We start from the raw sequence: 18,600 nt of genomic DNA, 5'->3' as shown, positions 1-18,600 counted from the left end.
CTAATTTTTTGTTTTAATAGATCACTGTTGAAAATAAAAATCAAATAAAAAAAAATGAAGAAAAAACTCCCAAAGGGTGAGGGGTTAGGCAAACCCTCAACCAGTAAATAACATCAACCAATATTTCATACATGACGCTGCCTAAAAGTGACAACATCCATGAAAATCAACAAGGAAGAATATAAATCAAACTGACAGATGAAATACATTATCGTAGCCCAAAAGTGACTACAATCAGAAGAGAACTGAGATACAATCAAAACGGAAGCTAACCAAAACAAATTAACTATTAACTATCATCATAAAATCTGAACCTAAAGTTAAAATAGCCAAGTTGGCCCATCCTAACCAGCACTAAAAAATAGCGGGGGCAGAGAAACAATCAAAAGTATTTTCATTTAAAAAAAATGAAAATAAGGATTTAACAAAAAAGTTACAAAATCCGTTAATTATATTAAATAAGGATTTAATGGTACCAATAATATAAGAATTTATTAAATTAATAATTATGTAGGGACATAATCTATATAATATACTCCATAAAAAATGAGTTTTTTCCCTCCAACTTTTTCTTCCCTTTTCCTCTCTCTTCTCCCACCATTTTTTCTATTCTTTATCTCTTTGTCCCCCGCCCCCCCTCCTAAACATCATCAACTTGATTCATGATTTTTTTAATATACATCTTAAATTTAAGTTCGTGATAAAATCTTTAATATGGTATAAAATTATCAAAAATAAATTTAAAATTAATAAATTATGAAAAAAAATTGAACTTGAAATATTTTATTTCCCTCTCTTCATTAAATTTTTACAACTTATATTTTGTGTATGAAAATTTTCATTATCAGTAATTTTAATTTATTTGATAACTATAATTAACATTACACCTATACAAAATTGAAAATATACGTTTTTAAATTCAGGATTTTATTGAGTAATTGATGTGAATTATTTTATTTTATGTTTAATACATACTTTACATTTATTTATATTTAATTTTATTTAATATTTATATTTATTTATTTAAATATATCATTTAAATTCGATATTCATAGTACATCGCATTGAAATATTGAGTAAATATTCAAGATGTATTTTACCTATTCAGTATATATTCAAGATGTATTTTACATTAAAAGAAGGAATTATTCTTGAAAGCGTGTGATGGTATGTAGTTTCCACTCACAAACGTGCATGCCCCTACTAATCAAACGTGTATTACCATCTAATTATTTTTTAATCCTATGTATGTGGATGTGGATTAGTTTAATGAGTTTCTATCAATGATAGCATATCATATAATTTTGTCTCCCAATGCTTTAATTAATCATAACGAATATTATATTTTTTTTGGAGTTGGTGGGGTAGATAGCAAATTGATTCTATTCTACATTCTCTATTTATTTTATTTTATTTTATATAATAAGAAATTACCATAATGTCCTCGTTAATTTTCATGGCAAACATCAATTATACCCCCAGGATTCGTCTCTTTCCCTAGGTTCTGGACCTAAGTCGCCCGAGTCAAGTCAGCCAGAAGAATGCGAGCCTTGGATTTGATTTCCATTTTCAATATGTAATATAATACGAGGGGGCAAGTGGCGGAGCCAAAAATTTACATTAAAGGGGGCTAAATTTGTATGAGGGTTTGGAGACTATTCCCAAGTCAAATTCTATTACAATCTACATTTTTTAGAATATTATATTTAGAAAATAAAATTTTATAAATTTTTGATATTATATAAAATAGCTCTGACAAAAATAGTAGCATTGAAATGAAGATGAAATTATTTTATAGTTGGAGCCTTATCAAATGAATGATCAAGATTTTGACAAAACCACGTAAATTTGACTACCATATTTTAATATATACTCGCATGTATGCGAATATCTGATGAACAGTAAAATCAGCATCAACGTTGTGCAATTAACATGGCTGAAATCTTTCTTTTATATTATTATTATTGACATAATTATTATTATTATTTCAAATATTTTGTGCAATGCTGACTTGACAAGGATGACACGCATAAATCGAGAATTATCTTGGCAGCTCAACGACTCAGCTCCAAGCTCAAGACTCATGTAATAAGGGCTTAGGCCCAATTATTTAAATTAATGGGCATTAAGGGTCAAATGGGCCCAAGTGCCCTAGGTTTACTCTTATGGCTATAAATAGGACATTTTATTATTAGTTTGGGGACTTTCAATTCATTTCTCACCATGTAAAATGTAAACTCTCCAATTATAGTGAAAAACCTCAAAAACTCACTAGTGGATGTAGATCTAACGATCGAACCACGTAAATATTTGTCTCGTTTATTGCTTTAGAATAGGTGTTGACTTTTAACTCATCAATATCTACACTTGTAAGATACGTGCTAGTATTATACTTAAATTAATTACCTTTAAATAAAGAAATATGCAATTATCTACACAAATTATTAAAATTAAAATTGAAAATCTATTAACTGGTACCAAATTAAGTTGATTAATTGATTTAAATATAGAAACTATTTAAACAAATTATATATATATATATATATATATATATATATATATATAGGAATTGGTTCAATTGAGATTTATATATATTTTGAGATTTTGAGATAAATGAACATATAAGTACATTTTGATGAACTTGTCAATTAATTTTTATGAACGCGCGTTGGTCTAGGGTTCAATCCCTACAAGTGGCGTGTTTTTTAAATAAATTAAATAGATTCATATGTTCATCAGTTATATTGGTTATGTTCAAAGAATTTATTGATATGTTCATTTATCTCAAAATCTCAAAATATTTAAAATCTCAATATAAGCTAACCCTATATATATATATATATATATATATATATATATATATTAGTGTAAATAATAATTAAATTGATTTTTTTAAAAAAAAAAATTGAAAGTTTGGGAGTAGGCTTCGCCCACCCTAGTCTCCACGTGGATCCGCCACTAGAGGGGGCAATGTTTTAAAAAATAATTAAAAACGACGCTTAAACGTCGCCTTGAAGCGGTGCAGCATGATCCCGTCTGAAAGGCGCCATTTAGCCCCTGCCCCCTAAACGCGCTCCTCCACCTCGCCAAGGTGGTCCGAGGAGATGAGACGATGCCTCACATCGCGAGACGTGCATGTTTCCAGACTGAATTATAATACGATTTTTTCATACATATGAGCTACGAGAATTTATGGGCTTTATGAATTTTAGCCCTAATTTAAATGGGCAATAATAATATAGGAGTAATTAGAGTAAAAGACTAAGATTATAAAAAAAAATAAAAAATAGCAGCATAATGCGACCCAACCTCTATCTCCTCTCTTATCTTCTCCAACTCTTGACAGCAGCAATTTTGAGGAGCAGCAAGCATACCTTGACATACATTGCATACATATTAGTGTCACATTGCATACCTTGTTGATTAAACATTCTTTAATCACTTCATTTGTGATAGAGTCGATAGTATTGGTCTCTCGTGTGTCTGCAATCTTATTTTTGTTGTTTTTCTTTGCTGGTACTTGCTTTGTGAATGAAAATTTTCCAATATTGCCATCAAACAACCCTTCTCCATTTATGCAAATAGTGGTCTACAAACAGCGCACATAAACACAATTTTCGAAATAAATTTCTTGCTCTTACCTGTCCAATGTGGCTCAACCTTCCCTCGGGCTGAACAAAATCAATGCGGCCCTTTAGTGATATAAAACCACTTTTCATCAATATACACGGCGTTGTGCATATTCTGAAATCTACTTTTGTTGAGTACCCTGTCCAATTCTAAGGCTTCTAATGAGAATCTCAATCTTAACAACTTATTTGGTGTTGTTAAATCAGGCTTAATGGATGAGGATGAACTTTAATCAGCCCTCCATTCACCCATCTCCCTACATCAGTCTTGCTTTGTCCTAAATCAGCAATGAATTTTCTTATTTTGCTTTTTTTTTTTTGTATTCTAGACTAGAAAGTAATTTGATGTCAAGGTGCACAATCTTGTTTATCTTTCTAAATTTCTTACCACTTACAAGATGTACAACTTCTTCTCTTTCTTTTTATTTTTTTACAGCCTCCCACTGCTTTGACACCGTTTGTCGTGAAAAGGAGAATAAATTGCACTATCTGATTTTGTTGCTCGGTTGTTAGGTTCTTCACCATGGCTGAAAATCTTATAGGATTTCGGGAAGGTTCTTCATAATTTTTAGGAGTGTTATGGATTGTGTATTTGGTTTGGGATTTATAGGGTTGATGGATGAAATTTGGGTGGGAATTTTGAAAGTTTTTAACTTTAGATTTTGGGGATGAAAATGTGGCGCCACTTTTTTTTTTTTGCCGCACTAGGAGCAGTAGATACGTATGTAAAGCACTCAATTTTTTTATTTAATGAAATTTCCTTTTGTTGAATTCTGTTTTTTTTTCCCTTCAAAAAAAAATTCTGTTTTTAATTCAGCTTTTTCATTTAATTTTATCGAATCATGTTTTTTCATTCAGTTTTTAATTCTCTATGAATCCAGGTTTTAAAATCAGTTAATAGACGGAAAATTGAAAATGTAAAATAAAAAAATGATAAATGAAATATTAAAAATAAATGTCATTAAATAATTTAAATTTTTGATTTAAATTTAATTCAAAATCATCGATTATTTAGATACTCATTTAAACACAAAATTAGAAACACACTTAAACATTTAAATACTAATTTTTTTTAAAAAAATGCCTGATTTATGGTCTTTTGGGTAACTACTAACTTGTTTCTTAATGGTCTTTGTATAACTTCAGAAATAATACAAATTGATTGTTAATTTAAAAACCCAACAACTTTACATAAATACCCTAAATATTTATATTCATTTATGAGTTAATGGGCTCAATTAGCCGTTCTTGTATAAGAAAAGGAAAAAATGTCCACCCAAATAAAAATATGGAAAAACTAGCATTTTCTAACGTAAATGTACAATTATACCCTTAATATTGTTACACATTTTTTCGCAAAAGTGTGTAATAACATAAAGTGTGTAACTGCGAAAAGTGTGTAATAATGTAAAAGTGTACACACTTTTTTCGTTTCTAAAAAGTGTGTAATAGTATATTTTATATTGTTACACACTAAAAGGGTATTTTAGTCAGAAATGCTATTATTTCCATATTTTTATTTGTATGGCTAGAATTTCCTATGACTAAAAGGTTTTGCCAAAGAAACGAGGCTTTCAGCCGAGTCTGGATCGGAGAAAGACAAAGAACGCGAGGGACAACCACGACAGTCAGAAGGTGAGGAGAGAAGACTTTTTCTTCAGGAAATGACCGAGAAAGATACCGCTGGTAAAGCTCTCGAAAATAACAAAAAGAAACAGAGCAAGAAATCGAAGAAGGTGTGCGAAACAAAGGGAGAAAACAACGGTTGGGGAAACTTCATTGCGGATTTGGAAACCGAAAGTTTGGAAATCTGGAAATTAGGGAAAGCTTTGGGGCTTTCAAGCCAACTTACAGATCAGGAGATGGCCGCGCAAATTGAGGACCAAGAGGAAGGCAGCGTGAGGACAGAAGCTGGGAGTCAACCAAGTAAGTGTTCATGAATTTACTGTCATATAACATTCGGGGCCTTGGGAGTATTGGGAAACAGAAAGATGTTAGTGAGATTGTAAAAATGCAAAAGATTGACTTCTGTTGCCTTCAAGAAACAAAAATGACTGAGTTTGATTCATTGGTGTGTAACTCTTGGTGGGGTTTTGATAATTTTGATCTTGCGGTTCGGAATTCTGAAGGGCGGTCTGGTGGTTTGGTTAGTGCTTGGAATAAAAACGTTTTCCAAGCTTCTAGCAAATGGGACGTGAGCGGGGCTGTGGTGGTGAATGGAAAATGGGTTCAAGATGATGTTGGGTGTTGCATCATTAATGTCTATGCACCAGTTGGTTCGGAAGAGAAATCTAGACTTTGGGATGTTATCAAAAATATAGTGGAACAAAATGCCGATTGCGGTGTCTGTGTGATGGGGGATTTTAACGCGGTGCGGAAGCGGGAAGAAAGAGTCGGAAGTGGGGATTCTTATGGGGCATCAGATGCAAGAACCTTCGACAGCTTCATCGGTGATAGCGGCCTTACAGAAATCAGATCTCAAGGGCGCAAATTTACGTGGTTTAAGCCGAATGGGATGTGTAAAAGTAAACTGGATAGGTTTTTGGTTAACGACGCGTGGCTGCGTCAATGGGAGGGGTCGATGGGACGTGGTCTGCAACGCACCATTTCGGATCATTGCCCTATTGTTTTGGTGTCAAAAGCAGAAGATTGGGGACCAAGGCCTTTTAGATTCCTCAATGTGTGGGTGTCACATCCGGAGTTTGAACAACAAGTTAGGAAAGTGTGGACAGCGGACGGAATGACGGGATGGAGATGCTTTGTGGTCAGTGAAAAATTGAAGAAATTAAAAACGGAACTGAAAGAATGGAATAAATCCACTTTTGGGAATATTGATGAGAAGATACAGGTTTTGAAGACTGAATTGCAAACTCTTGACCACAAAGATGAAGAGCATGGAATTGAGGAGTCCGAAATCATTCGAAGAAATGAAATCCAAGCGAATATTTTCCTACAGCTGAAAGACAAACAAAGGGTCTTGCAACAGCAAGCTAAGGTTCGGTGGCTCAAAAGCGGTGATCTTAACACGGGATTCTATCACCGAGCGATTCTTGGGAGAAGGAAAAAGAATGAAATCTTGGGATTATACTTTGGAAATCAGTGGGTGTCTAATCCAGGGGAGGTCAAATCCAAAGTACGGGAACATTTCGAAGTATTCTTCAAAAAAAGGACACGGGTTCTGCCAAACCTCCCCAACGATTTCCTCAAGAAAAAAATCTCTGATGAAGAGCGGAATTGGCTGTGCAGGGAGTTCGATTTGAAGGAGATTAAGGAAGCGGTGTGGAGCTGTGGTGGCGACAAGAGTCCTGGTCCAGATGGGTTCACGTTCTCCTTCTGGAAGAATGCATGGTCGACAGTCAAGGATGATCTTCTCCAAGTTCTGAAAGAGTTTTTCGAGAACGGGAGGATCCCCAAAGGAAGCAATACTTCGTTCATTGTTCTAATTCCGAAGAAGGAAGGGGCAGAGAAGATGGATGAGTTCAGACCGATCTCCCTGATCAATAGCTTATACAAAATCATTGCAAAAATCCTTGCAGGGAGGCTGAAAATGGTGATGGGGTCTATTATCTCGGACAAACAGTGCGCTTTTATCAAAGGACGGTTCATTCTTGATGGTGTGGTTATTCTCAACGAAGCAATTGCGGAAGCAAAGAAAAAGAAGATTGGTCGTATTTTCTTCAAGATCGACTTTGCTAAAGCTTACGACTCCGTTCAATGGGATTTCCTTGATGCTTTATTCGGTCTTATGAACTTCGATCAGAAATGGCGTAATTGGGTTAAGGGATGCCTCGACTCGGCGTCAGGCAGCGTGCTGGTGAACGGATCGTCCACAGGTGTCTTCAAAATGGAACGAGGTCTAAGGCAGGGGGATCCGTTGTCCCCTTTCCTCTTTTTAGTCATCGCCGAAGGGTTAAATGCCTTGATGGAGAGAGCTACTGATCTCCAGCTCGTGTCTCCGGCTGTTTTGGGGATGGATAAAATTTCTGTGTCACATCTTCAATATGCAGATGACACAATATTCCTGTTGGCAGCTAACGAGGGGAATGTGACTTTTATTAAAAGGATCCTTCTTCTCTTCCAATTCCTTTCAGGGCTCAAAATCAACTTCGACAAGAGCAACTTGATGGCAGTGGGTGTCGAAAATACGCGTTTAAGGAGGTGGGCAGGTTATCTCAAATGTAAGGAGGGATCTCTTCCTTTCAATTATCTTGGTATCAAGGTTGGGGGACGGATGAATAGCAGTGTGGAATGGAGTTGCGTGGTGGAAAAAGTGTTGAGGAAAATCAGAGGTTGGAAGAAGAAATCTCTTTCTTTAGCAGGGCGCATCGTTCTTGTGAAGTCGGTCCTTCAAGCCATCCCAGTGTTTCAATTGTCTTTTTCCTTCATTCCTAAATCGGTAATTCACGACCTCAACTCCGTTTTTGGAAAATTTTTGTGGGGGGGAAGTGGCGTGTCTAGGTCTATTGCTTGGTTCAAATGGAAAGACATGTGTGTCGACAAGCTTCAAGGGGGATTGGGCTTTCGAAACATTGAATGGTTTAACAAGGTCTTGGTGTTTAAATGGGTGTGGAGGTACTTGGTCGAGAGGGAGGCGTTGTGGGTCAGGGTGATTAAATCCTTGTACGGGGATTTGTCAAGAGGGGAGGGGGGGAGTGGAGGGTGGAGAAAAGGGGCGGGATGAAGGGATGGTGGTCGAAAATTGTTGGGAGGGTGGGGAGAGAGGAAGAAAAGTGGTTTAGTGGCAATATTCAAAGGATTATGGGGAATGGTAGAGAGGTTAGTTTTTGGGGTGAGACGTGGGTGGGGAACAGCAACCTCAAGATCCTCTTCCCTAGACTTTTTAATCTTAGCCTCTTTAAAGATGGTAATGTGGAGGAGGCTGGGAAATGGACGGAGGAAGGGTGGGTGTGGGATCTCAAGTGGCGAAGGGAGCTGAGGGAGAGGGAGAAAGAGATGGAGGAAAATTTGCGTTCAGTGATTGGGGCGCTTTCTCCTTGCCCAGACCTCAAGGACGGCTGGAGCTGGAAGGACGCAGCGGGGGAAAAATTCTCGACTAAAGCGGCCTATGAGGAGTGCGCAAAGGCGGAAGGTGATCATTTTGGGAGACACATTGAAGCTAGCGCACAACTGTGGACGGCACCGGCCCCTAACAAAGCCAGAGTGACAGCTTGGAGAAGCATTTGTAACAGGCTGCCAACATGCGAAAACCTTCTCAAAAGGAATGTCCTCATCCCAGCCGAAGAACAGTGGTGCAATGCGTGTGTGTGGAGGGAGGAAACAACTGAACATTCTTTTCTCCATTGTCCGAAAGTTGACCGCGTGTGGGACAAAATCAATCAATGGATCGGAATGAAAACGGCTAAACCACAAAAAGTCGAACATCATTTCATGTCTTTCATTGGAGGAGGAAGAGGTAAGAGAAACAAGAACTTCCTTAAAGCTCTTTGGATCGGGACTGTTTGGCTGATCTGGAAGTATATGAATGAGAGTAGGTTTGAGAACAAGAATTGGGAGGTGTCAAATCTTGTTAATGAGGTCAAAGGGAGGCTTTGGAGCTGGAACAAAATCTTCCATGTGGTCGAGTCCAATGTTCCTTTTACCTTGTGGTGCTCTAACGAGTACGCACCACTTGTATGATGTTTTTGGTACTCCTGGTACCGCCCCAGTATTTTAATAGATTTTTAATTGATCAAAAAAAAAAAAAAAAAAGACTAGGGTGCTGCTCATTTATTGGAGTTAAAAAGGAAAATACATGAACGTACGACTTGAGTTTCGATTTTTGTGTAATTTATAAAATAATAATACCAATAATAAGTGTTTTGTCAGTAGATATATATGTACGTAGATTACATGAAAATATTTCAGTGTTTCACTTTAACCATTTAAGAAAATAATATTCGAATTCACATGAAAAATACCCTAAATATTCCTAAGTATTCGAATAAGGATTTTTTTTAAAGGAGATAGTTGTGAGCAACAAAACATTAGAATGAATGAATTCGATCTAAACCAGTTCGAAGCCCCAATGTAAATACACATACACTCGGTAGTTTTAATTTGTGGCTGCGTTGTATAAGAGTAAGAAATGATAGTATATATAAGATTAATTTAGGATGGTGCATGCATGTGATGTAAGTGATGATTGGGTGAAGTCCAAGCAGAGGCAGTGTACAAGCTGGTATCCTTCCATCCGAGGCTCAAGGTTCCATGATCTCCCTGCACAAGCCTGTACCCACGCGCCGCCGGGAACATGTTTAGTATCAACTGCGCCTGCGCCATGGCATTCCCGCTCATCCCCATCTGCACGAACCCACTCCCCGCCAGCTCGCTCCTCCAGTTCCTGAACTTATCCTCCCCGCTCCTCGCCGGCCCCCCCACCGCCAGCACGTTGTTTATCTCCCTGTGCAGCACCCACTGCTCCACCCTGTGCCGCCCCGCGTCCTCCCCCGCCAGGAACGCCCCCAGCGAGTCGAACATCGTCGAGTAGTAGTGCAGCGACGCCACGAACCTGTCCAGGAACGACCCCCCGTGTGCGATCTCCTGCTCCACCAGCGTCACCACCCTCGGCCGCAGCCCCTGCAGCAGCCTCATCGTCTTCCAGTCCGGCCCCGTCGCGTCGTACAGGGAATGCTGCAGCCAGTGCACCGCCAGCGTGTCCCCGCGCCGGATGCCCAGGGCTGACACATCCGCCACGTCCCCGAACTTCTTCTCGACGGCGTGGAACTCGAACTGCATCCCCAGCCGCCGAGCGAAGCTGGAGAGCTGCTTCCCTGTCTCGAGGAGCAGCTCCATAGAGCTTCCCAACCCGGTCATCCGGACGTAAGGGGCCCCCTCCGCCCGGGTGGCCAGGATGTGGAAGAGGGCCGGCCACTGCAGGCCCTGCATGATGTCGAGATCGACTATGTGCAGCCTGGAGTGGCGGCTGCAGGCTTCCAGGATCGCCTGGTTGGAGGTGAAGTGGGCGAACTTCACGAACGGGGACACGTTGTTGTACACGTGGAAGGCCGCGTGTACCGCCTTGAAGTCCACGTGGATCGGGGCGCACACCCCGATCCACGAGTTCACCACCCGGCTCGACATAGCCTTGGCGAAGTAGGCCACCACCCGCTCCGCGGACGACGCGCCGTAGGGCGACGCCGTCTGCGACAGCTCGAGCAGCATGCGGTGGGCCTCGCCGAGGTTGTCCAGCGAGATCGCCACGGCGCACTCGAACAGCAGCGTCAGCAGGCTCATCGCCACCTCATCCGCCGGCACTTTGGTCGGGAGAGTGGAGCCCGGGCTGTCGTCGGAGCTCTTCCTGGCGGCCTTTCTAATAGGGCTGAGCTCGCCTAGGAGAGCGGCGACGGTGGCGCCGCCGTCGTCGTAGGTCGGCGTGAGGTCGTGATCGGTTTCGGGAAGGTCTTCTATAAGCTGCTTGGTGACGTGTTCGACCCATTGGGAGAGCTGATCGCTTCTGTCGGAAGTCTTAGTAATGAGATGTTCGGAAAATAAATTTCCAGAGTAGTTCAACTGCTCTTGAGGTTGCATTACATGAACACATCAAAAACAGGAATTCAATTCTTTAATAATGAATATATATTGTGTGAAGAAATAAAAATGAAATAATGGGAGAGAGGTGGAAATGTGGAGTGCAGGCGAGTATTTAAAGAGATGTGAAGGGAATAAGGGAGTTAGAATAAGGGAGATAGTTTGGCCGGCATAGTAAGACAGATGGAACAAGTTAATGGGAAAATGCCAACAAAACACGTCGGTTTGGTAGTGATTTTTGTGTAATAATTACGAGGTTTTATTAAATTACAATAATTTAATCTATTTATGTTCTATTTCAAGAAACCTTTGATGTTACTTGGTCACCAGGGTTGAGGACCGTATCAATTAATTAAGACTACTCGCTACATCTTTACCTAATCTTATGCTTGTGTGTTTAATAACTTGATATTATGTTTCATGTCTTCTTCTTCTTCTTTTGATGATAGATAAATTATATAAGTAAGTAAAGAAAATTTAAAAATCACGCGACGGAGGACTCAAATTCAAAACTTCAAGTCTTGGATATTAACTTCCTATCGCTAGACCAACACACGCATATTATATATGTCACTAGAAAAAAGAAATTTTTTTAAATGCACCGGATCTTCTATAAGATTGTGCAATTTCCTATATGCATACGTTTCAGTACTAGAATTATAAGAATCTGTATATATAAAAAATAATTAAAAAAATGTAAAATCTCCATAGGTGGAACTAGGAGATGGGCAGGGGGTCACTGAATTCCTTTGGAATTTTTAAAAGTAGCACAACAAAAAAAATAGTCGATTAGCAATAAAAATTTTCGTCGCTAAATCAGTAAATATTTTCGTAGCTAATCATCGTTAGTGACAGAATAACAACAAAAAATTTTCGAATCTAGAATCATGGTTGCTAAAATATTTAATGACATAAAGTCGTTAGCTTTAACGACGTACTAGCAATGGAATTTTCCATCGCTAAACCCAGTTGTCATTTGTTTGTGATAGCACCAATGACAGAATAATTCCGTAGCTAATTTCGTCGTTAATTAGGGCTTGGTTTGGAGCTATTTTATTTTCGTTGTAGTTCTATCGCTAATTATATATTCTTTAAAAAAAATTAAAAAATCTTTATTAGCAACAATAATACGGAATAGCAATAATAAAAGATATTAAATAATTCAATATTCCTTAAAATCCAACAACAATTTAATATTCTTCAAAATCAAACAATTCAATATTCCTCAAAATCCAACAACAATCTTTTATTTAAGGAATTCATCATTAAAGTATTATTGAGCTAATCTCATACGAATACATAATCAATTGAACAACAAATTAATCAATGATAATCATGAAGATGGTGGTGGATATCCCAAAACAAGCCAATAAAATGTATCGAGGGCCTCCTGCTAAGAGCTCATGCATCTTCGTCTCACGCCCTCCATCTGATCATCTGAGCTTCAATTCTCTTCTCATATAGTTGGTGCTCCCATCTCTTCTGCTCCTCCATCTCCATCTCCATATCTTCTCATATTTTCAAGAAGCTTTATTGAGAATTGAGAATGAGATGTACTTTATGCATCATTTTGAATTCATAAGCTCAGTGTGATTTAGCAACAAAGAAGAAGAAGAAGAGGACTCACCAGTTTCATATGCTATTGAGAAGAGGCTGTGGTCATCCAATTATAGTATATAGCCTGCACAAATGTGCAATCTAATTATATATTCATTTTATGTAGATTATTTAACAATACCAAAGAATTAATTAAAACATCATTAATTAGGGAGCTTATGATAACAAGAAGTTTAAATATCTCTCCACAGTAGCACAAAATAGATAATGAATGTCTGCTATGTGTTATGAAATGGAATTCTGGATAGTGCACAACAAACCGTGGGGAATCCTTCTAGATAAAATACCGTCAGCATTATGTTGAGATGTTGGGAAATTAGACGCCAACTAATTCCACCCGGGATCAAGTGTGACTCAATATTTTGGATATCGACCGATATGAAACGAGAAGAAAAATGACACCGATATTTTTAACGTGGTTCGGCCAAACTGCCTACGTCCACGGACCCACACCAATATATTAGAGAATCTCAAAAGGAGGAGTACAACAAAAATACCACACTGTATTTTGTATCTGCTTACGCAGAGGCTATCTCTCAACTCACTTTTATCACTCGTGTATAACTTCCACTCAGAAGCTATCCTCACACAAGATTTCTCTCTCTCTAATATCACACCCTTCTCTGGTGTTGTTCTGGGGGTTTTGGGGTGGTTACAAGCTGCTGCCATGCCTTCTATTTATAGGCAAAATGAGGGGGAAGCTTTCCGCATTTGTTGAAGAACACAACCAAGCAAAGTTGGAATTGTGCAGCAAACTTTGATTTATTAGCCGCACACCCTTTTTGGCCACAACTTTTGATTGGCCACAACTTTTTGACTAACAATCTCCCACTTGAAGACTGATTTCAATCTGTCTTCACACCTTGATCAACGCAGCAGTCTTTCTGTCTTAACTGTAAAGACATAACCGGTAGTGCTTCTCCTGCGATCTACCGCACCGCCAAAATTTGCATCTACAAAACCTTGTAGTGCTACATCACCTCGTCGAAAGCACAAGCATCTATCAGTAGATCCACGTAGATATCTCAATATCCACCTTACTGCTTCCCAATGCTGCTTTCCTGGATTTGCCATAAATCTGCTCACAACTCCCACTGCATGAGCGATATCTGGTCTAGTACAGACCATGGCATACATCAGACTTCCAACGGCTGAGGCGTAAGGAATTTTAGCCATGAAGTCTCTTTCCTCCTTTGTCTTTTGAGAGTGCTCTTTGCATCGGCGGAAATGGTTAGCTAACGCTGAGCTAACCGGCTTAGCACTGCTCATGTTGAATCTTTGCAAGATTCGATCAACGTATTTGGCCTGAGACAACTGCAAAACACCTTTTTGCTTGTCTCTGTAAATTCTCATCCCGAGAATTCGCTTTGCTTCTCCTAAATTCTCCCCTCAAACCAAGGACCACATCATGTCCTCCCTCGAATGACAATCCGTACATCTTGCACCGTCGTTACCACTGAACGGGACTCGCTGCCTGACCACACTATCAGGAAGACTTTCGATACAAGGAACCACCGGATTCAATCGTGAGTTCACTGGGGGTACACATTCGTATATCTTGCACCGCCGTTACCACTCAACGGAACTCGCTACCTGACCACACTATCAGGAAGACTTTCGATACAAGGAACCTGAGGTCGAGATGACCTCCTAGGAATAGGAGTTAGAGCTGGAACTGGAGACTGTGGTGGATCAGCCTCAGAGTTGGGCTCCTCCGTCTGCGAACTTTCATCTGTTTGCTTCAATGTACTGCACTCTGCAGTATCATCTGGATCAACATATGTTGGATCCTCCGTTGTTGTGTCGGTGAACTGCACTGCATTCATGTCCTTGTACATCACATTTTCATTGAATATTACGTCCCTGCTTCGGATGACCTTCCTGTTTTTGTCATCTCAAAAACGGTACCCGAACTCATCTCCACCATTATCCAATGAAAATACATTTTAGTGATTTGGAGTCGAGCTTACTCCTGGCAATATCACTAATGTGTACATACGCGACACAGCCAAATACTTTTAAGTGAGAAAGTTTAATTTCTTTGCCACTCAAAACTTTCTCCGGTATTCTGTACTCCAATGGTACAGATGTCCCATGGTTAACGAGATATGCCGTTGTGTTGACAGCTTCTGCCCAAAATTATGTTGGCAGTCCTGCATGTATCCTCATGCTCCTAGCTCTTTCTGTCAACGTCCGGTTCATGCGTTCTGCGACTCTATTTTGTTGTGGGGTCCCTGGCATTTCCAACTTGATGCCATTCTGGTAACAAAATTTCTTGAACGCCATATCTTCGTATTCTCCGCCATTATCGGATCTCTTTATCCGTAAGCCAGTTTCATTTTCCACCATGTCCTTCCACTTCTTGAACGCCTCAAACACCTCTGACTTTTGTCTCAAGAAGTAAACCCACACCTTTCTCAAGTGGTCATCGATGAAAGTCACAAAGGTAAGACTTTCCGCCAATGGATGAAACTCTTGCTGGACCCCAAACATCTGTGTGGACTAACTCAAGCTTTACTTGCTTCAGAGTTCTACCACTTGTGTTGAAACTCACCCTCTTCTGCTTCCCGAAGATACAACTTTCGCAAAAGTCTATATCAACTGACTGAAGCTCTGGTAGTTTCCCTTTCGAATGCATATACTTGAGTCCTTTCTGGCTCATGTGCCCAAGTCTTTGGTGCCACAAATTTGCATTCTTCTTGCTATCAGCAACTGCAATTGTCACACACGCATTCATCGTTGTGTATAGGCTGCCAGTATCCTTGCCACGTGCAAGAATCATTGCGCCCCTAGTGATTTTCCAACAATCACCTGAGAGGTGTGTATCACATCCTTCTCTCTACAATTGCTTGATGGAGATCAAGTTATTCCTCAACTCTGGAATATGTCTCACGTCCTTCTCCTTCAGCCACAACATTGGCTTCGGTCTTTTTCTCGTTTCCCTTTGAAGGTACTTTACACTGCGTTCTGTAGTGCCCGACCTGACCACAGTTCCAACATTCAACAGACTTTGATTTGTTGAAATTCTTGTGGTTCGTGGAGCTCTGCATGCCATTCTTTGACTTGCTCCGTCCACGTCCTTGACTTCTAGATTTTTCTTCAAGGGCTTATACAGGTCCTTCTGGTACAAGTAATCCTCCATTTGCATTTTCCAAAAAATTCAAAATTCACACCGTTGAATTTATCAATTTTGGAAATTTTATCGTCTGTCGACATTGCTCCCACTCGATCTGGACTCCTTGGATCGTTTCTGATTTTTCAGCTAACCACCGTGTTTAGAACACCTTTTGTCGACAAACCGGAACCGCCGACAAATTTCACTATTCACGAAATTCACTATTCACGTGAATAGTAACAGCGAAAAAACATCAGAAAATATCTGCCACCACCGTGGCTCTGATACCAGTTGTTGGGAAATTAGACGCCAACTAATTCCACCCGGGATCAAGTGTGACTCAATATTTTGGATATCGACCGATATGAAACCAGAAGAAAAATGACACCGATATTTTTAACGTGGTTCGGCCAAACTGCCTACGTCCACGGACCCACACCAATATATTAGAGAATCTCAAAAGGAGGAGTACAACAAAAATACCACACTGTATTTTGTATCTGCCTACGCAGAGGCTATCTCTCAACTTACTTTTATCACTCGTGTATAACTTCCACTCAGAAGCTATCCTCACACAAGATTTCTCTCTCTCTAATATCACACCCTTCTCTGGTTGTTCTGGGGGTTTTGGGGTGGTTACAAGCTGCTGCCATGCCTTCTATTTATAGGCAAAATGAGGGGGAAGCTTTCCGCATTTGTTGAAGAACACAACCAAGCAAAGTTGGAATTGTGCAGCAAACTTTGATTTATTAGCCGCACACCCTTTTTGGCCACAACTTTTGATTGGCCACAACTTTTTGACTAACATGAGAGTTTACCAATGGCAAGTTGTCGCCATGATATGAAGCAGAGGAGGTGAGGTTTGGCCTTGCTCTATTGTAGCCTGCTTCGTAACCGTATCTTTCTTCTGAAATCGGGTTAGCAGCAGTGCCGGAGCCCCCTTCCAAATTTTGAGTTTTTAATATATAGGGCTAAAATAAAAAACACTTTTTAGCATATATAATAGGATCCAATCAGAACCATCTTAGATTTGTATGATCGGATGGTGGAGATCAGTCCTAATTCTAACATCTATACTACACGGTTTACTTAAAATAGGACTAATAGGTAATTTCAAACCTAAACTGATTCGGCTTTCCTTAATGATAGAGATATCAATTGTCAACTTTATTCTTCTTTCCATATAGAATGAAATATTAAAGTTTTATCACCAAACCTATACGTTTTATCAATCAAACACTGAAGGATTTTATCAACACTGAAGAATTTTATCAGTCACACCATAATTTTACACTTACCGTCAACTTTTACTCCTACCTCTACCTAGCCAGTACACACACAACAACATTAAGGGAAGAGGCGTGTGTGTATATAAGACCACCCACAATGGTGATTCCGATGTGGAATCACTAGATACAACAAAATGATAACTTTAATTAATTTAAATAGAAAATCATCAAAAATCAATGACCCGGTATGTCAGCCAACTCCCAGGTCTCATGGTGTAGCTTATTGTCCCTTCTTGCCATGTGTCAAAGTTTAATTGGTGCATTAAATTTTATTTAGATAAAATTTTATCATAATCTTTCTTTGCAAAAAAAATATATTAAAATTATATTATAATTTAATTATATTATAGTTTTTATTATTTTCAGATCTATAAATAAAACTTAATTTCTGTATATTTTCACAACAAACCAAATCTCTCTATTTCTTGCCAATTTACCATTTCGTTTAGTTTTTTCTTCACAAATTTGTTTTCATTCTAAGTTATGGATCAAAATAATCCCAATTAGTTTTATCCAAATTCTCAAAATCATCAAAATTCTCAAGATTATTCTAACCCTCAAGATTCTGCAAATTTTACATCTTATTCGACTCCTAATTTTTTTTTGCAAATTTCGAAAGTCAACCAAATTCTCAATTTTATCAAACTCAATTTTCTCCAAATCTATGTCAGATTCCTACATCTCAAAAAATTTCCACATCAGAAAATGTCACCCGCAATTTTATGGGTGTTCAACGCCCAAACAAAAATCAGAAAGGGGCAAAAATTGTAATTTGGTTTGTGAAAGAAGATGTAGCCCATCGATCTCCTGTTTTTAATGATGTCTTAGAAGGTCGAGCACCAAAGGTTAATTACTGAAAGATATTATGGACTAGATTATGATATATTTGATATATTCTAATACTAAGGAAGACAAGACAATTTAGAATTGTCTTCTTCCTTATAAATAAGGGAGCTTGGTCTTACAAATGAGAAGATACAAAAACATTAGCTTAGAGCTTTTGCTTGGCAAAACACTAAGAGAGCACTATAGTTTCAATCGGAGATTTCCTAGCTGTTGACGATTGAATCGTGCACTTGGAATCGTTCCTGCATCGAATCGACATACACGTGGATACCTTAGTAGTGGATTCACGGCAAGAATCGAGATGCACGCTTACTACACAACGAGTAAGTTATTCTTTTCGTTGTGTGTTTATCTCTACACGTGATGCATTTGTAAATCTAGATCTAATCCTTGAATGTATATTCCGCTGCGTATCATTAGATGATGTCAAGGATAACCAACAGTGGTATCAGAGCCCAGGGCTCGATTTACAATTGCTATTGTGTTCTAATTGTTTATGGGTTAAGAATATGTGATTTTAGAAATCTGATTTCGAAATTGAAATTTAATTTGGAATTAGAAATTTTCGAAATTTGTT

The 18,600-nt window shown here is 38.9% G+C and overlaps 1 protein-coding gene and 1 long non-coding RNA gene across 3 annotated transcripts; both read right to left on the bottom strand.

Annotated features, from left to right (window-relative positions):
• Window positions 1-9,599: 9,599 nt before the first annotated feature.
• On the bottom strand, window positions 9,600-11,276 carry LOC131014245 (protein SCARECROW-like). The gene has a single exon (XM_057942153.1). It carries the CDS (start codon window positions 11,154-11,156, stop codon window positions 9,738-9,740), a length of 1,419 nt encoding a protein of 472 aa, XP_057798136.1. The 5' UTR covers window positions 11,157-11,276; the 3' UTR covers window positions 9,600-9,737.
• Window positions 11,277-12,328: 1,052 nt separating this feature from the next.
• LOC131014244 (uncharacterized) lies at window positions 12,329-17,305 on the bottom strand. Of its 2 annotated transcripts, none has more exons than XR_009098116.1 (3): window positions 16,707-17,305; window positions 12,784-12,837; window positions 12,329-12,664 (listed from the first exon to the last, which is right to left on the bottom strand). It is a non-coding gene; the product is annotated as an uncharacterized LOC131014244 (long non-coding RNA). The 2 variants fall into 2 exon arrangements; XR_009098115.1 differs by having other exon boundaries at window positions 12,329-12,684; window positions 16,707-17,303.
• Window positions 17,306-18,600: the final 1,295 nt, after the last annotated feature.

This window comes from Salvia miltiorrhiza, chromosome 3 (assembly GCF_028751815.1).
Source record: "Salvia miltiorrhiza cultivar Shanhuang (shh) chromosome 3, IMPLAD_Smil_shh, whole genome shotgun sequence".
Classification (NCBI taxonomy): domain Eukaryota; kingdom Viridiplantae; phylum Streptophyta; class Magnoliopsida; order Lamiales; family Lamiaceae; genus Salvia; species Salvia miltiorrhiza.
This window is presented reverse-complemented; position numbering and strand designations above follow the sequence as displayed.